Source organism: Henckelia pumila, chromosome 2 (genome assembly GCF_033568475.1).
Source record: "Henckelia pumila isolate YLH828 chromosome 2, ASM3356847v2, whole genome shotgun sequence".
Lineage (NCBI taxonomy): Eukaryota > Viridiplantae > Streptophyta > Magnoliopsida > Lamiales > Gesneriaceae > Henckelia > Henckelia pumila.
In genome coordinates, this window is record NC_133121.1 from 107,007,736 (window position 1) to 107,028,191 (window position 20,456).

The following is a 20,456-nucleotide window of genomic DNA, read 5'->3' on the forward strand; positions in this document are numbered from 1 at the left end:
TAAGTTGTCAAATGGTTTGAAGATGAACGAGTGTGACAAATGCGTTTATATCAGAGGCACACCTGAATCGTTCGTCATAGTATGTTTGCAGACGATATACTTATTATGGGAAGTGATCCTAATGTGATTATGAACACGAAAAAGTTGTTGACTAACTTTGATATGAAAGATATAGGTTTGACAGATGTAATTATTGGAATTAAGATCATGAAGACACAAGAGGAATTGTCCTCACACAATCTCATTATGTTGAGACGGTGTTAAGAAAGTTTGGTGTTCATGTTCTGACTCATGTCTACACCAATTGATTTAAATGTGCATTTGGGCATAAATCATGGTGAACCCATATCACAACTTGAATATTCACGTGTTATTTGAAGTTCGATGTATATATAAAACTGTACATGTCCAGATATTGCCTGTGCAGTCAATAAACTCAGTAGATTCACGAGTAATACAAGTAATGTGCATTGGAATGCATTGATAATAGTTCTAAAGTATTTAAAACATACTTAAGAATATGGATTACATTATGCGAGATATCCAACATTGTTAGAAGGATATTGTGATGCAAACTGGATTTCGGATATGAATGATTCCAAATCCACAACTGGATATGTGTTTGTCATTGGTGGTGGAGTCGTGACATGAAAATCTACAAAGCAAACATGTATTGCTTGATTCACAATGAAATCTAAGTTTATAGCCTTAGATAAAGCCGCTGAAGAGACTGAATGGCTAAGAAATTTCTTGGAGGATATCCCGTGTTAACAGCTCATAAAGGGGGATGAGACTAAAAATATACAAATAAAACAATCATACGGAAACCCAACCTTTCTGACTGAAGATCTCAAGATCTTGGTTCAATGGGACAACAATGTTATGAGAGTTGTTACAACAGCACCTGAGACAGACTTTGAAACGAAGTTGTCTTCTCATTCCTAAGGTGAAAACGTGTTGCCTACCAAATGTAGTGAGGTTAAGCTCATGCTTTTAATGATTCCTATACTTGAAAAAATAGAGTATGGTAGGATACTCGTTATAAGAGATCACCTATGTAAGTGTGAAGACGAGTTGCTTCAATGACACATTTATTAATCCAAGAGCATGTCCATTTCTAAAACGGATAAAACCATGAGAACTAGTAAGATGTGAGAAAGGTTATTGTATTGATACCATTATCTTGGTTTACACAAAAGGCTTTGTAGTTCAAGACATCGCGGTCACTAACTAGCTAATAAACCCGATGGTATTCTACTGCTGAAGGTTCAAAACCAAAAGCTACCTCTCCCGATGTAGTAATCTTTTGTTTCGACTTTCTAAATTGTCTGTATTTCATACATACATTAATTTCTATTCATGTGGGAGATTGTTAAACAAATTGGGTTGTATACCCATTTAGAATCGATAAAATATTTGTAATAAAATTATTTCTCGATTATCTATTAGGGTGAATGAGAAATTAATAAAATGTTCACAAATAATTGTTCGTATTTTATCGAGTGAAAAGATTGAATAAAAAAATATTATATATTATAACTCGATAATATATATATATATATATATATATATATATATATATATATATATATATAAAAGTGAAAAGAAAATGAGTAATGCAACAAGTGGCAAGGCCACCGAAATCCCTTGAAACAATTCAATTGGATTTGTTAATTTGAAATTAAATTTGAATTCGGTTGGCAATTCAAATTAGAAAAACCCATTCAACCGAGTAGTTGTATGTGAGGGGTAGTTATGGTTGCTTGACATCTCTTGATAAAGAGTTTCATTTGATGTGTTGCACTTTTTCATTTAAAGCTTTCAATCTCTATAAATATATCTCATATGTTTGAATAGAAAAAGTTTTTGATCCACAAAGTCTTGAAAATACATATATTTTGTGCACAATCATTTTGCCTCATCAATAATAAGTTCTTCATTCCAAAAAGTTCAAAAAGCATCTTCAAAGTTCGTCGTGTTTTGTAATTTGGAGTGCACCTATTACAAAACGAAGTGGTTGTATCTTGAGAGACGATTGTGTATTCCATTAGCACCGTGTGTGGGGCAAATTCGCTTTAAGGACATAGAGTCTGACTCTAGCCTAGGCTTATAGTTTTTTCTTCTTGTCTTGTCTCAAGTCGTGTTGCAACATCACCCAAAACACAAACTGAACAGTCTCATTTTACACAGTACTCGGAACCTAACACATTCCATTGTCGATTTGCCTTTCTTTTTGCGTGTCTATGGTGTTTTTTTATTTGCGGCAGCCATAGTGATCGACAAAGAGAAAAAAAAACAAGATATTACTGTTAGTTCATAATATATATATAGTTTTGATATAATGAATATTTAATGATTTCTTGCATATCCAATAAATGAACATGACCTCAGACATTGTTTACAAAGAAACACAAAATTGATTATCACTATATCAAAACTTATATATATATATATATATTATATACATATGTATGTATATATGTATGCACTATGCAGGCAAATTAAACCTCCAACTCTGCTTTAGTTGGCTTTACTGTTGCTAGAGGCATTGGCGCTAATATTCCATTTTCAATCAGACAGCCGAACCTGTGACCATTGCTGCATCATTAAATGTATATAATTAATTATACAAGTTAACATAAACCACATGATCACTAATTGAAACAAATAAAAACATTAATTTTTATGGAACTAGCTAGAAAACATATATATATATATATGTATGCATATGGAAATCAATTACTTATTGGTTTTGGGAGCTGTTCTTCTCTTTCTTTGGTGCCATGAGAAGAAATCGAGCTTTTGTTTTTTTTTGGGCTACTGAAATTAAATACTGCTGTTCTAGCACTAATCGGTCGACCCTCAAGCAATTCAAGGTTAATTGGTTCATGAGAAAATGTAAGTAGGTAATATTTTCACAAATTAGACAAGGAAATGCTTGTTAATGTGAGTACAAGTGATGAATGTGGGAAGGAGAGGGGCTCAATTTATAGTTGTCTGTGGAGAAAATTTGATATGATTTTGTCATGTATTTGCTTTATATTTCTAGATTTTGTCATAATTTCGGAGATGTAATAATAGTCCTTAGGTAGGTAGAAATTTATTTTAAACTGATTTTGTGAGTGTAATGATTTATTTTCATTTTTTTGGGCAGATTGAAGTGGAGATTTACTTAATAATTATGGATTCTTTAATGAGAAGAAAAAATGCAAATAGGTTCTTGTAATTATTATTTTTTTGCTTTTTAGGGAAAAGAAGTCAGATTTTTTTTATTTAAATGTGTAGATTTACTGGAAAATATGGGGAAATTAAATTAAAAGTATTTAATTTGGGATTATCCTAATTAGATTTCGTGCGGACCATTTCCCCTCACATCAAACGTTGTCAAGGTTTTTCACATTACCGTTGGAGATTTACTTAATAATTATGGATTCTTTAATGAGAAGATAAAATGCACATAGATTTTTGTAATTTTTTTGCTTTCTAGGGAAAAAAAAAGTCAGATTTTTTTATTTAATTTTGTAGATTTACTGGAAAATATGGGAAAATGAAATTAAAAGTATTTAATTTGGGATCCTAATTAGATTTTGTGCGGACCATTTTCCCTCACATCAAATGTTGTCAAGGTTTTTCACATTACCGTTGGAGATTATTTACTTAATAATTATGGATTTTTTAATGAGAAGATAAAATGCAAATAGATTTTTGTAATTTTTTTTTGCTTTTTAGGGAGAAGAAGTCAGATTTTTTATTTAGTTTTGTAGATTTACGGGAAAATATTGGAAAAGGAGTTAAAAATATTTAATTTGGGATTATCCTAATTAGATTTCGTGAGAACCATTTCTCCTCGCATCAAACGTTGTCAAGGTTTTTCACATTGTCGTTTGGTTTGGATGATATGATAAATAATATTATATAGATAAGTAATATAATGTGATAAAATAAATAAATAAAAATGATCGTTAGTATAGTATTTGATTTGATTGATAGATTATAGTTTATTTGATTTAATCTATTAAATTTTATATAAAATGATAAAATGACCATTTCGTCCTTCTAATAAATTAATAAAATATGAATAATATTATTTATAAAGGCTAATATAGTAATTTAAATCCAATAATTTGATTGATACAAGAAAATAATTAATGATTTGATTGATGTAATATAAATAATTAATAGATAGATAAATAAATAATATGACAAAAAAAACGTAGGACTAGATTAGATAAATTATGCACAAATTAAGAATACAGGGTAACCAAATGGTAATATATATATATATATATATATATATATATATATATCTCTTTTATCTATATTATTATATAATTTTGATAAATCAAAATGATCTATGAGTTTCACATAGTTATACTATTTTTGGATCTTTCCTCTTTAATATTAAAAATCGTTTATTAAATATTTTACAAAGTATAAATATATTACATTGTCATATATAATATCCGTGGTTATGTACAAACGATACGCATGTACATCAGCTACTAATTCTAATCAAACCATTGTAGAGTTCATGATCTTCAATTTCTATGGGTGGGTATATCATCCTTTTTCAGATCCAGTATCATATGTGTGATAGTAAAATACAAAAATAAACTGCTACTCGTCCATTCAAAAAAAAAAAAACTACAAAAATAAATATTTTCTACAAGTTAAATTTCTAAAAGGAATAACCTTTTATACACAAAACCTAAAATATTTTATATTTCATCCACACATGGACTTGTAACTTTAGATTTTGTACTATATTAGTATCACATTATTCGTTAGTGGCAAATATATCTAGGCAATATATCAGATACTTAACACCAAATTTATTCAAATATACCTACAAAATGAAACTCATGGCAATCCGTGGCCTCGAGGTTGAAGCTCTGAAGGATCGATCAAGCCCTCTAAGACAACAAGTTCATCCAGAAGAGAGAGCTTCTGCTCTTCAAGGGCTTTAACATCAGATTCGACCTCTTGCAACTCCATTTGCAATCCATGGTTTTCTTCCTCCAAAAGCAAATATTTATGCCTCAAAGCTCTGTACTCTAAATCTGGTAATGAATCCGACACCAGTTTTCCTTCGCCAAACAAGGGTGAATTGCCATTCTCTGGACCTCTTTTGGAGGCCTTTAATCCCTTCTGTTTTTTCAAACCATCACCGGGCGCAATGTTTGAATCCAACATTAGTCTGTCTTGTCCAAACAATGGTGAGACACCATTCATCATACCTCTTTTTGAGGCCTTTTGACCCTTTGCACTACCACCAGAAGCTTGCAACAACGCGGCATCTTTTGCAGAAGTTTTGATTTTTCTAGGCTTGCTGACCGAACCATCATTTGCAGACAGAAATTTCTGGTCTTCCATATTCTCTCGATCGGTTATTGGATGCAGTACTCAGATAAAAGTTCTGATGGCAGAAAGGAGAATGCATAGACTAGAAGTAGCAGGTTTCACTGATAAACAGTAGAGAAAAACAAACAGAATGAAACCAATAAAAATAATCAAAATATTAATTTTAGAACTCGTTTAACTAATACTTCAAAAGGCATGCGAGGGAACCACATGGCATTAACTTAGAAAGACAAATATCACTCTCACTTCATCAGAGCATCAATCGATCACATTTTTCAAATTGTCAACTTTCCTGGAAAATAACATGCGATGATGTGATGCATAGACATCCCAAGAACAAGAGTATTTTGCATGGACAGATATTAAAGCATTCTTGGTCCAATCTCCATAAGTTCACCAGTTTTCATGCTAATTCAGTTTTGATACTTTTTAAGGGTCTAGGATGATTTCTTGTCAACTGATCAACAATTAAACATTCCAAGCAGCATTGAACACCAAGACATCACAGTAATTTTTTAAGGTCATCACATAAATTCAGAGTGATATATCTACAAAGCACTTGACAATTCATTTGAGGTAACAATCAGTGTCTTCCACGTATGCACATGTTTCCTCGAAACAAAATCAACCCCTGCACTCAAAGAATTTCCCCGACTCAGTTTATTCTCCTATTTGATCAGCTTGATGAAAGAAGAAGAGTTGCCCCCGTAGAACCTGGTGAAGCCAGTATCAGTAAGGGAACTTACAGCCATGACTAGCTCAAGAACACTGCAATCCTCCCTTTAATTGCCTCGCGTTATTGTTTCACGCAGCAAAATGAGTTGTCAATCGGGGTATAATTATACCAAAGACGAACTCTTGATTCACAAAACTCTCTTTGTGTTGGTACTTTTGTTTGAATTTCTCTCTGTAGGCCCTATAGCTTGGACTAGGGGTGTAAACGAGCCGAGCTACTCGTGAGTAACTCGGTCAAAACTCGACTCGAGTTCGATCGAGCAGTCAAATATGAGTCGAGCTCGAGCTCGAGTAGTATGCTACTCGACTCGATTACACCCCTAGCTTGGTCTGATAATTTCTACTTTTATTTTTCCAAGTTGCTAAGACAAGACATGGGGACAAAAAACTCTCAGAAACCCTAAATCATGACAGAGTTGTTACTGAGATCCCAATATCCCCTTCCCCCACTAAAATTACTCAGGGCACACCAGCATAATATCCAAAGCATGAGTTAACTCCACAGAAAAACATAATTTCGTAGCACATCAAGCTCATATTATACCCTACAAGATTTTAAATTCAACATAATCCACAAATCTCACTGTTTGTCGGCATCAAGGGGTTCGGTACTTAGATTTAGTCCTTTTGCGAAAATTTTCACACTAATCGCGAATAATAATTTCGAAATCAGCATATGCGAACCCTAAACACAACCACAACAAGGAATATCGAGAAATTTTGAGAAATCATACCTGAAAGAAGATAAAGATCGATTAAATACTCTGATCGAAGCGGGCTTCATCGCCACAATTACAAAACATTTTCCGACAATCGTGGAGCCAGGATTATATATTTGCCATTGGATGGTGGGCCAAAATAATAGGCCCACTGTGAATGAATGGACTTACAAAATAAACAAACCCCATGTGTAAGCAGTAAAGAAACAAAATGGGCAAGCCCATCAGCAGTGGGAGTGCTCGGCCCGTTAAAATTAAAATAGAAGAGTAAAAAACAATCGCCCACCGTGGGGCTCGAACCCACGACCACAAGGTTAAGAGCCTTGCGCTCTACCAACTGAGCTAGACGGGCTTCTTATATGCGTTCACTCTCATATTATCCTTACCTTATACTCCAATTCCTCTTTCTGTTTTCTTACAAATTTAATGATAAAAAATAATTAAAAAATAAAAAATTTTATAACATTAATTAATACTAGTTTTATCCATATATAACTTTTTTTGTGCAATAATATTCGTTTTGCTTTCAAAATAAAATGCTTACTTTTGTAAGTGCTTCTTAAAAATTCTACGAAACACTACCTTAGTCTTTCAATTTTATCTTTTTTTTTTCCACTATCAAGAATTTTTCTCTATATATTTAGTGTATTTTGAGCGTATAATAATATGATTAATTAATTAGATAAAAGCGTGTTTGTTGGATTGAAGTTTTGAAGAAGTCCAACTATTTTAGGTTGCTGTTGGGTTCACCGACTTTTCCAAAGTCAAAATATGAATAGTTCGACTTACTATATATATATATTGTATATGGTCCAACATGCACGCAGGTCAATTTAACTCATTTTTTCTTCATTATTGAACACTCGTAAACAATCACTGTAAGATATATATATATTATCAGTTTAGGCCAATTTTTGGTGTCTGTGTCTGCCAAGCGTATACACGTGTGACGATCGACTAATCTTGTTGCTCATCATCTAGCTCGTAAAGTTTTTATTCCAGGATCAAACTTGGAGTTTATTAGTTGTACTCTCTACTATCTTGATTTTGTGTCGTTGTATCCCATGACTCAAGTATTTCAATTTATATTGATGGTTTTTATTTTTTATTTTTTTAAAAAAATCTATATATATATATATATATATCAATATGATGATGTCGATTTTTTATCTCGGGTTCGATCTGGTAGAATGGATCCTCCAAATCCTTTAGAAAGTAGGTCGGGTCGGGTATGGCGGAACTGCACAAGCAACAGCTAGGTCAAAGGGACGCCGAAGGTGTTTTCGGCGTGACCCCTCCGATGCCTAAGTCAGTGTCTTGAAGGCAGAGGGTATGATTAATGCGAAAACTGAGAGATATGAGTGCGTGAATGTAAAAGTGAGTAATGAAAAATGAATACAACCATAACAGTACCTGTATTTATAGGAGAAAATAGAATAAGTTACCTAGTAGAATTATAACATATCCTGGACTAGGACTCTTCATCCATTGGATCCTTCTTAAGTTTATCTCTATCTTGTGAATATTTGAGAAGATCCATACTTATCTCACATATATCAAAGTCTCACTCGAATTATAAAAAAGATGCGTACGGCATACTAGGCCCAGCCCTGGTCGGCCCATAAAATACCAGTCCTGGTCATATCTAGTAGACCCATTATAAACGGGCTCGGGTTGAAATATTTTCTCGGGGTAACAATAGTACCTCCCGAACTGGTCTAAAAGAAGAATGAAGTTAGACTAAGAATTTAATCCAAACCCCGATTTATGCATGTGTCATTCGACCAGTTCAGAATTTAATTCATGCAATGTGTTTCTTTTGAACGGTCTAGATCAGGATCCGCGTGATGTGTTTTTAATGAACGGCTCAGATGTCCTCTGACGGTTCTTTTCCCGAAGCCAAAAAAAACATGGCTTGTCCCGTCCCGAGCCGTAGATCATGTTAAAAATCAACGGTCCAGATCGATTCACCACCTCTATATATATACTAGACGATAAAATTTTTTTTTTTTCACCTTTCACTCTTGTACTGTTACGCTGCAAAAATTTCAAGAGCTCGCCCGACCCGGACTACTGCGTCTGTCTTGTTTGTGTCACTCCCGAGCTACAACTCTTTCACCTGTAAGTCCTACCGTCCTTATACTAGGTTGATTAATATGTCCTCCCCAGACGAGACTTCTGTTCGGGAAATAGTAGCCTTTTTTGAAGCATCCAATTCTCCCTCTAACAACCCCGAGCCCTCCGATTCCAATAATCCAAGCTCAGAGCTGGATCTGTCGGAGACTCGTATAGAAAAATTAAAGCGATTGCACAAACTCAGGTCGGATGAAGCCCGATTATCTGCCAAAGGGAAACAATGGTATGAAGTCCTGGCCTCCCATCTAAGTCCAGACCTAGGTCCCCTCATTAGGGAGAAATCGGGAATGCCCGATACCTATGATCTTATAATCCCGGGCCGTAAAGACCGGGCTCACAGACCCCCCCTAATTTCTTGAGCTTCAGCCTAGATCAAATCAAGATGGGTTTAAGATTTCCAGTCCCGAACTGCATTTCCTACTTATGTCAATACTTTTGTGTGTGCCCGAGTCAATTATCCCCGAACTCTTTTAGTTCAATTCTATCCTTAGGTGTACTTTTCTGTTTCTTCCGAATTCCCTTAGACATAGGAAATTTCATTTACTTCTTGCAAATTAAGAAAACCGCCCCGGGCCGCTTCTATATTTCCATGCGACCCGAATACCCCTTTTTGAAGGGTAAGCCTAGCTTCCACAAAGGCTGGACAAACAAATACTTTTTTGTCAACCCCAACCAGCCATGGGAATGCCGGTCTAACTGGGCTATGAACTTTACCAGTCCTGAACTGCCAGCTTTGCTTACTCACAACTTTACCAATTTTATCAATACTATGTCCGCGCAAACTTTTGATATTGAGAGCTTGATTGAGGAGGATCTGCTCTGTCATTATGGCTTCAGTGGGAAGGGAGTAGAGATCCAAGGGGATGTAGGTAGTACCCCTGTACCCGTGCTATCCTTATCTTAGACTGATTCCCCTTATGCCTTTGATTTACCGTATTTTTATATATGTATATATTTTTTTTTATTTTTAGACGACTGGATCAAATCTGCCGCTATGCCTGCCAACTTTAGAGCTGCACTGAAGAACTTGAAGAGGAAGAAAACAGAGGACAGTGAGGCCAGAACTCATCCCGAACCTCCTCCCATTGAACAGTCAAAAAAGAAAGCTTCCAAAACCAAGGAAAAACCCAGCACCAATCTTCCCGAGCTTGAGCAGCCGTCCATTGTTTCCTCGTTCCGAGCACGTGGCAAAGAACCCATAATAGAGTTTGGGTCCCTACCTGACGCTGAACCTCAGGGAATGCCCGATCAGCCCGGGGTCCCAGAGATGTCATTTTTCTCGAAGCCCGACCCCCAAGGGTGCCTAGGCATAATGCAGAACCTGATTTCTCGTTCTGATTTAAAAATCCTTCAAGGAGTGCCTACCTTGGAAGCTGAACAGAACTTCGCTCTTGCATCCCTGCAGGTATATTGCATTTTTCGATCTTACCTTGTATACGGAGCTGTCATGTACCGAGCTGGGTTTTAACCTTCATGTTTTCACAGGCTCTAGCTTGGGGAGGGGAGATCACCAGCCGAGCTTTCAAAGACCGGGAGGAACACAACCTGAACCAGGAGGCCTTCGTTGCTCGGATTTCTGAGCTCACACGAAAAACCCGGGAAATGAAGGCTGATCATGTTGAAAAGGTGACCGAGATGAGGGTGGAGATTGAATCCACACGGGATGCTCTGGAGGCTGCTCATAAAAAGACTGCCGAGCTGGAAGTGGATAAGATTGAACTAAAGAACCAAGTACGGGCCCTGACTCGGGAACTTGAGGCTGCGAAGGAGGTCGGGAAAAGAGAATTCTTGAATTCCGCCGATTTTGCTAACGCCGTAGCTGAGAAGGTGGCTACTTTCTTTGATGAGGGTTTCAAGGGGTGCTTAGCCCAGTTCAGGGCTAATGGGTACTCAGAAACCGAGCACCCCGCCCTTTTCCTAGATTGTACCAAGGCTCTAGATGACATGCTCGATGAAGACTCGGAGGAGGCCGAGCAAGAGAAGCCGGAAGATCCCGATCAGAGCTCAAAGTCACAGGACGCCCCCGCCCTTTGATTATTTGTATAAATATTGTTTAAAAACATGATCTAAATGGTAGACCCTGCGAGGTCATTGACTTCGGTTGTTGCCCAGGTAGGGCTGATACATTGTTTACTCTTTCACATATGAATGTTTTTGCCCAGTTCAGGTTTATTTAAGAATTTTCCTTTTCTAACATGGTTTTACTATTATAAATGTACATGCAAATCCAGCCACAAAATTTATCAAGTATAAATCATTTAAGGGCCCGACCTACATATATACCCGGACTGGTTGAATGACAAAACCACACCCTTAAAAATTTTAAGGACTTATCCTATATGCACTCGGACTGGCTGAATCAAGTCATAATTAATCCAGTGTATCCCTAAAACCCGAGCTATATGTACCCGGACTGGATGAGTGAGAATTGAATTCCGACCTTCAAGGGTGCCTGGACTAGTTGGATGCAAATTAGTACCTTTTCAAAGCTCTTTAAACTCTACTGTGACCCTCGAGCTTGAATCATACTAGGATTTGCAATTACCCAGCAAAATGTGGGTGTTAGTATTGCTAATTACTAATTTTAAGCACCAGACCTGTCTGGGTTTTGAATTCCATTGGTGGGCCACTGAGGTGGACTTTGTGTGCCAGAACTGCCTGGGCTTTTAGTTCCACTGATGTGGTCCTTGCGTGCCACTGAAGTGGACTTTGAGTGCCAGACCTGCCTGAACTTTTAGTTCCACTGATGTGGTCCTTGCGTGCCACTGAAGTGGACTTTGAGTGCCAGACCTGCCTGGGTTTTGAATTCTACTGATGTGGGCCACTGAGGTGGACTTTATGTGCCAGACCTTCCTGGGCTTTGAATTCCACTGATGTGGGCCACTGAGGTGGAATTTGGGTGCCAGACCTGCCTGGGCTTTGAATTCCACTGATGTGGGCCACTGAGGTGGACTTTGGGCGCCAGACCTGCCTGGGCTTTGAATTCCACTGATGTGGGCCACTGAGGTGGACTTTATGTGCCAGACCTGCCTGGGCTTTGAATTCCACTGATGTGGGCCACTGAGGTGGACTTTGGGCGCCAGACCTGCCTGGGCTTTGAATTCCACTGATGTGGGCCACTGAGGTGGACTTTGGGTGCCAGACCTGCCTGGGCTTTGAATTCCACTGATGTGGGCCACTGAGGTGGACTTTGGGTGCCAGACCTGCCTGGGCTTTGAATTCCACTGATGTGGGCCACTGAGGTGGACTTTGAGTGGTAAGTTCCATAAAACAAAATTGACTTTTGCATTTAAATTTTTCCCAAAAATTGACGCCAAACAGGACTGACCGTAAAGTAAATAAACCAGGACTGACTTTTGCAAAAGATTGAAAAATAAATAGCAAAAAGAGAATGACTAAGTGGTTATCCAGCTTAGGGAGCTATAGCATGATGAGGCCCGAGCTGAGCTACTAGGGATAGTATTTTTTCAAGTGTTGAGCATTCCATGGCCTTTTACCCCTCTTGCCTTGGGCATCTTCCAAGTAATATGCAGCTATGCCAGCTTTTCCTATCACCTTGAATGGGCCTTCATACTTGGCCTCTAGCTTTCCTCTTTCCCCTGGATGTTGCATCTTTCGCATAACCAGATCTCCTTCCTGGAAAACCTTAGGGTATACTCTTTTGTTATAGGCCTGGGTCATTCGTTTGCGATAGGCTGCGAGCCTAATTGCAGATCGGGACCTGTGCTCCTCAAGTAAGTCCAAATCCATTGCTCGCAGTTCTTGATTGTTTGGGCCGTATGCCATGATCCTGGCACTCTCTTGTCCGATCTCTGTTGGGAGGACAGCTTCAGTCCCATACACCATGCTGAAAGGGGTTTCACCCGTACCGGATCGAGTTGTAGTTCGGTAAGACCACAATACTGAAGGGAGCTCGTCTGCCCACTTGTCCTTGGCTGCATCCAAACGTGTCTTAAGGGCTTGGACTATCGTTCTGTTGGTAACTTCGACTTGTCCATTCCCTTGAGGGTATGCTACAGAGGTGAAAACTTGTTCGATCTTCATTTCCTAGCACCATGCCCGAACTTTGGATCCACAGAACTGTCTCCCATTATCTGATGCCAACCTGCGAGGGATTCCGAAGCGGCACACTATATTTTTCCATGGAAAATTGAGCACTTCATTTTCTGTAATTTTGGCTAAGGGCTCGGCTTCAACCCACTTGGAAAAATAATCGACTGCGACCAACAAAAATTTTCTTTGTCCTGTGCTAACAGGGAATGGCCCCACAATATCCATTCCCCATTGATCGAAAGGACAAGCAGCCACCACTGCCTTCATGTATTCTGCCGGCCTCCATTGTAGGTTAGCATGTCTCTGGCAATTATAACAAGAATTAACCAGATCTGCTGAGTCTTTCCGCATGGTTGGCCAGAAGAATCCTGCCAAAAGTGCTTTTCGAGCTAGGACCAGACTGCCCAGGTGACTGCCACAAGACCCTTCATGAATTTCTCGTAAGACATAATTGGCCTCATCAGGACCCAAACATTTTAACAAAGGCTGAGAGAAAGATCGTTTAAACAGAATTTGATCGATCACGATGAAACGGAGAGCCCTTCTCTTAATTTCCTTTGCTTTCTTATTATCACTCGGTAATTCTTTTTTGATTAGATATTTGTGCATATCATATCGCCAGTCTCCTTTCGGTACCTGAGCTATAATTTCATCCAGAGTTTCTAGTTGCGAAACAAGTACCCGACCTGCGACAATGGGATCAGATCGGTTACTCAGAGCACTGGCTAAGCGGGCCAAGTGGTCTGCCTTCATATTTTCAACCCGGGGGATGAGCTCTAAGTTCAACTCGGTGAACCCTTCTTTGGCTTTGTCTAATACTTTGATATATCTCAACATCTTCTCATCTTTACATTCAAATCTTCCGTTGCTCTGTTGGATTGCTAATTGGGAATCGGAATACAGATTAGCTCGGGAGATGCCCAAGTTTCGTGATGATTTGAGCCCGAGCAATAATGCCTCATATTCTGCTTCATTGTTTGAGGCCTTGAAGTCTAACCTGATTGAAATATTAGTTTCTTCCCCCCAAGGTGAGATGATCACAATTCCAGCCCCGCATCCGGACTGACATGATGACCCATCTACGAAAATCTTCCATAATTCTTCTTGTTCTAGTTGTACTGTCTCTGCTAAGAAATCAGCTAGGGCTTGAGCTTTTATGGCTGTCCGGGGCTCTAATTTGATGTCATACTCACTCAATTCTGTAATCCATCTGATAAGTCTCCCTGATGCATCTGGATTAGCTGCAATTTTTCCCAAAACGCTGTTGGTGAGCACCGTGATACGGTGTGACAAAAAATAAGGACGCAATTTTCTTGCAGTGATAACTAAAGCTAAGGCTAGTTTTTCCTGCGTTAAATAGTTGAGTTCAGCTCCCCTTCAAGGCATGACTCACAAAGTACACAGGCTGATGATTTATTCTGTCCTTCCTGACTAGGACTGAACTGGCTGCTCGATTGGTCACCGCCAGATATAAGAACAATTCTTCCCCTTGGATAGGCTTATTCAGCACGGGCAACTGCTGTAAGTAAGCTTTCAAGTCCTGGAAAGCTTTCTCACTTTCATCATCCCATTCGAAATTTTTCGTTTTTCGTAGTGCCTTAAAGAAAGGAAGGCTTTTATCTGCTGATCTGCTTATAAACCGGGCCAATGCTGTAATTCTTCCTGTTAATCTCTGTACTTCCTGTATATTCTTGGGGGAGCTCATAGTAATGATGGCTTGGACCTTTTCGGGATTAGCTTCGATTCCCCTTCTTGTAACCATATAACCCAGAAACTTTCCAGCTCGGACTCCGAAAGTACACTTGCTGGGGTTTAGCTTAAGCCGATAGTGCTTTAAAGTCTGAAAAGTTTGAGTTAGGTCGGTAATGAACTGGTCCGCAGTACGGGTCTTGATCAGGATATCATCTACATAGACCTCGATATTTTTCCCAATTTGCTGCTCGAATACTCTATCCATCAACCTTTGGTATGTAGCCCCTGCGTTTTTGAGTCCAAACGGCATGACCACATAGGAATAGGTTCTTGTTGATGTGACAAAACTGACCTTGTCTTTGTCCTCTTTTGCCAAGGAAATTTGGTGATATCCTTGGTAAGCATCCAAAAAGCTAAGTAATTCATGCCCTGCAGTGGAATCGACAAGCTGGTCTATTCTAGGTAGGGGGTAGCAATATTTAGGGCATGCTTTATTCAAATCTCGAAAATCTACACACATACGCCATTTTCCCGTAGATTTCGGGACTAAGACTATGTTAGACAACCAGGTCGGGAAGTGGATTTCTTCAATATGCCCAGCCCTGAGTAGCTCGTCCACCTGCTCCTTTATTACTGCATCTTTTTCAGGACCGAAGTGCCTTTTTTTTTTTTAATAATAGGGCGACAACCCTTTATTACATTGAGCTTGTGCTCTGCAATTTCCCGATGGACCCCTACCAGGTCTGAAACTGACCACGCGAAGACGTCTTTATTTTTTTGCAAGCATTCTAGTAGTAGTTGCTTCACCTCTGCTTCAAGGGTACGGGCAATTTTTACCATCCCCGAAGGAGGAGAGATAATTATTTCTTCAATTTCTTCTTCAGCGCTGACAGATGTGTCTTCTATCAAGTTGACTTTTTCCATGCCAGCAAATCCAGGTCTGTCAACAGTATCAGTCCTGGCTACTTTTTGCTCTATTCTGACTTCCTCCACATAACACTTTCGTGCAATAACTTGATCACCTTGCACCTCGCCGACCTGATTACCCACTGGGAACTTAATTTTTTGATGCAGAGCTGATGTGACGGCCATGAAAGTGGTCATGGCAGGTCTACCCAGTATAGCGTTATAGGCAGACGGAGCGTCTACTATAATAAAACTCACAATCCTGGTCTTGCGACCGTTGCCTTTCCCAAGAGTTAGGGGCAGATGTACTAACCCCACAGGCCGGATTGCATGACCCGTGAAACCGAAGAGTGATGTGACAACGGGCTCTATTCTATACTGTCCCAGGTCCATTTGATTGATAGCTTCTTGAAATAGGACATTGACAGAACTGCCTGAATCCACAAATATCCGGGCCACATCGTAATTCGCTACCATGGCCCTTATTACCAGTGCATCATTATGGTTGTTAGCAACCCCTTTTAAATCTTCCGGCCCAAAAGAAAGGGTCGGGCCAATGTTGATAGTTTGATTGTCAATTTCCATATTTACTAATTTTCGGCTGCTAGTTTTCCTAGCTCGATTGGAATCTCCATCAGTAGGGCCTCCTGATATCATATTGATAATTCCCCGAGCAGGCGAAGCCGGTCTCTGATGAGCTCGGTCATCCCTAGGCTGGTCCTGATTTGGGCGATTGAAATCCTCCTGAGGAGGAGTAGTCCTGGCTCTCTGTCTCGATCTTCCTCGTTGTTTCCTTTTCGGATGGTACCCCTCTTGTCGGATCAAAATATTTTTTAATTCAGAATGTTGTTGTATTATCCTCTCAATCTCCTGATCTAATTGTCGGCAGTCTTCTGTAGTATGCTCATATTCATTATGAAAGTGACAATATTTATCTGATTGCCTGTTTCGGGGTCCATTTTCCGTCCACGGAGGCCTTTGTGTGAGTTTTCGATCGTCACAAATTTTTAGGGCTCGGACTTTACTCATGCGTAAAGGAGTAAAAGAGGTGAATTCTCCCAACAATGCAGGTCGGAATGGCTGTCCCATCCCTGAATTATTGTTTTGAACCCTATTGTTCTTTGGACTTTTTGGCCGTTCCCTCTTCACAGCTGCCCGCGAAACCTGTATCTCTTCCATGTTGACATATTTTTCAGCTCGGGCAAGTAATTCTTCATATGTTTCTGGCGGCCTCTTTATTAGAGATTTAAAAAAATCTTTTGTATCCAGCCCTTGCATGAAGGCACTGATGAGCAGGTCTGGAGTAGCCATGGGTACCTCGAGAGCCAAGGCACTAAACCTGCGGATGTATGCTCTCAAATTTTCATGTTCTCGTTGCTTGGTTGCAAATAGGCTGAAAGAGCTTGACAAAAAAAAAATATGCATGCGTGAATGTGTGAACAAAAAGTGAATAGAAGAGATGAATTTTATAAACCATAAACCATACCTGTATTTATAGGGTCTTGGAGGAGTAAATTACCTTGTCAAGGTAGAATATGTGTTAGAGTAGGACTCTAATTGATGAGTCTAAAATCATATCAAATCTTGGATTCATAAGATATTGTCCTTATCTGTTGCAGATCTTCATATATCCAAGAATACTGGAAGATTCTAGATATTGGGCCCGGGTCGGGCTTCAACCCTATCAGTTAAGGCTCAAGCCCATGAATTTATGATCATGACCTTATTCTCTAACAGGGCTATCCCAGACTGGACTTCTCATAAAATAAGACTAGATGGGTCTCAAAATATATTTCTAAAAATATGGATTATTGGGCTCGGGTCGGATTAGACTCGTATATTTTTTAGGGGTATCAATAGTACCTCCCCCTATTGGTCTAAAAGAAGTATGAAGTTTAGACCATGTGGTCTGGTCGGATCCCGAGCCCAAGTAAGAACATTTATATTAACCAAGTACAAGTAACATTTCCCAATCGGATGGGCTTTTGACGGAGGCCACGTGAAACGCCTACTACTAATAAAATGCGGAAAAACTTTTTTTTTTTAAATAATACTATACATATACGCCCATACATATATGTATATAAAAATAACATATATTTCTTAAATAACCTGAAAAATATTAAATAAATAAATAAATCCTTAAAAATGTTTAATGCATCAATTTAAAATAATAAACAGTGCTGCTAAAAAAAAATCTCATATGCGGAATAATATTAAAATAAAACATGTTTCAAAATTCAATCATAATAAACTAAATAACTGCGACGGTCACGGGGTCCACTGCTCCGTGAGCTCATACGTCCTCACCACCGGTAGGAGCTACATAAATGTCATCATGCTCACCTGCACCATATAAGCGTAGTGAGCCTAGGGGCTCAACATGTCTAATCCTTTATAACAAGGTTAAAAATAATGCATCACGTAGATACTAATACATATACATGTACATGAGCATGCATGGAAACATTTTTCATAACATAAATGCTGAATCATAAATCTTAAACATAACATAACTTTTTTCATCATACATAACATAATTGAGCATTTCATAAACATAAAAACTGAGTATGGTCATATCCATGAATGTGACTAATAACTGTGCCGACTGATCAGTCTAAAGAACCATCGTACGTGGCGGTGGATAAATCCACCTCTATGCTGGTAGTAAACTACCTCTGTGTCAGTGGTAAAACCACTTCTATGCCGGTAGTAGAACTACCTCTGTGTCAGTGGAAAAACCACTTCTATGCTGTCACATCACTTCAATTTCCATAAAAATATTTTTCATGCTCAATTCTTAATCATAAACACATCATAAAATATTTCATGTATGCATGCACTTAAAATATGTCCGTAATATATATTTAATTAATTTTAATAATAAATATACTTATACTTAAAATAAACTTCATGCATAAAAAAAAGAATTAAATATATATTCCGGACTTAGTTAATTTTCATGGGTTGGTCCAGACTGCTGATCACTCACTCTAAGCCCATTAAACTTAAATAAAATCCAATAATCATATTTTAGCCCAAATAACTTAATTAAACTTAACTTGACCTAAATAAAATATTTAAGCCCAATTACTTAACTTAAGCCCAATAAAACTCTAGACTGGCCCAAAATCCACTGACTGGCCCAAAAATCCTCATGGACTCCCAAGCCCATAAAAATCATTGCACTAACTTAAATAAATTATTTAAGGCTCAAATAAAATTATTTGGAGGTCCAAATAATTTTATTTCTAATTAATTGGCCTAAAAACCAATTAAAACATTAAACATTTAAAAATTAAAATACTCAAGCCCGGCCCACCTAACCCGGACCCGGACCGACCTAACCCGACCCATGACTACCTGACCCGACCCAGCACTCAACCCTGACCCATAACCCGACCCAGCAACCCCCCAAACCCCAAACCCGATCACCCCTCTCCTTCTCTTCTCGGCTGGGCGAGCAGCAGTTACTTCCGGCGATTGGCCGGCCAACTCTGGCCACCACTGGCCGAAGTATTACCACACACATCTAACCTACTCCTAGGCGGTTCTAACAAGACAAGAATCAGCCCAAACGGTGGTCCGAGGAAGGAGAACGAAGCCTTGCAACAGGCTGTCCCCTAGCTCGCGCCCAGCCCTGAGCGGCTGCCGTAAATTCGATCGTTCTTCCTACTCCGGCCATATTTTTCCGTGAAACCACTTCTCAATCCTAGCCAACATCTAGGGGGTTCAAACCCTTTAGACCTCACCCCAAACCATGTACTGAGGAGGGAGAACGAAGCCTTCTCCCTCAGAACACAAATCTGCGCGTATTGGTGCACTAGAGGAGAAGTGCTTCGTTTCAGACCATCCATGGACAAAACCAACAGGACCACTCGACCAAAAGGACCCTAAGACATGCCCTCAGATGTGGATTAGCCGCCTGGACCTTTACCATGCATAAAAAACGTGATCATACTCATGAAAGATCAAGCAAAACGTGAGAAAAAGGAAAGAAAAATACCATCTGCATATAAGTCTGAACAACAAACATATATACCACAAACTTTCTGCTGTAAAAACCAAAATAATAGCTTATATGGTGTTGAGAAAAGAATTAAACATGCCTTTCGTAATTTTCCTTGAATAACACGCGATTGCGGGAGCACCGGGACGAAGAACGAGCGACCAAACTTCTAAATTTCTTGAAGGAACGTCTATGGGATCTTGGGGGTTTTTTTGGATCGTGAGAATGGGGGAGGGAGACGGCTGATGGGGTTTGGAATAGATTAGGGAGTGTTTTAGGTTTAAATTTTGGGTAGATAATATATTAATAGTAGATATTACTCAAAATAAAGATATTATACCTTAAGCAAAATCTTTAAAACTCTTAAAAATAATAATAATCTGATACTAAAAACCATTATCCCGAAATTAAGACTTGAGGGATTTTTAAATATTAATAAAAGTCAATAAAATGACTTATTTTGGCCAAAAATCAATTATTAAATAAATATATATCTAAATACTAAAATTTTCTTGACAAAATACCTTAAAATAAGATTTTAAGGCTCATAAACTCATAAAATATTTTTGGCTAAGAATTTTGGTATCTCGTCCGTCCACGGTCCCGTCTACGCGATCAAAATAATAAATATTCTCAAAAATCCAAAAATACCATAACTGCGGGTTAAATGATAAAATAAATTTAAATCATGCTATATATTCACATAATAACACATAAATGTCATTTAACCCAAATATAAATTTTTAAATAATTATTTTCCCTAATTATGCATGCGAATTTACGTATTAAAATTTTCGGGTGTTACAATTCTCCCCCCTCCCCCCCCCCCCTTAAATTGAATTTCG

At 38.6% G+C, this 20,456-nt stretch overlaps 1 protein-coding gene and 1 non-coding gene across 3 annotated transcripts; both read right to left on the reverse strand.

Annotated features, from left to right (window-relative positions):
- Positions 1-4,602: 4,602 nt before the first annotated feature.
- LOC140882739 (uncharacterized) lies at positions 4,603-6,908 on the reverse strand. Of its 2 annotated transcripts, none has more exons than XM_073288917.1 (2): positions 6,831-6,908; positions 4,603-5,462 (listed from the first exon to the last, which is right to left on the reverse strand). In XM_073288917.1, the coding sequence occupies exon 2, from the start codon at positions 5,371-5,373 to the stop codon at positions 4,861-4,863; it is 513 nt and encodes a 170-aa protein (XP_073145018.1). In that variant the 5' UTR covers positions 5,374-5,462; positions 6,831-6,908; the 3' UTR covers positions 4,603-4,860. The 2 variants fall into 2 exon arrangements, with proteins under 2 accessions (XP_073145018.1, XP_073145020.1); XM_073288919.1 differs by having other exon boundaries at positions 6,681-6,901.
- Positions 6,909-7,094: 186 nt separating this feature from the next.
- Positions 7,095-7,167, reverse strand: TRNAK-CUU (transfer RNA lysine (anticodon CUU)). Its single transcript has one exon. It is a non-coding gene; the product is annotated as a tRNA-Lys (tRNA).
- Positions 7,168-20,456: the final 13,289 nt, after the last annotated feature.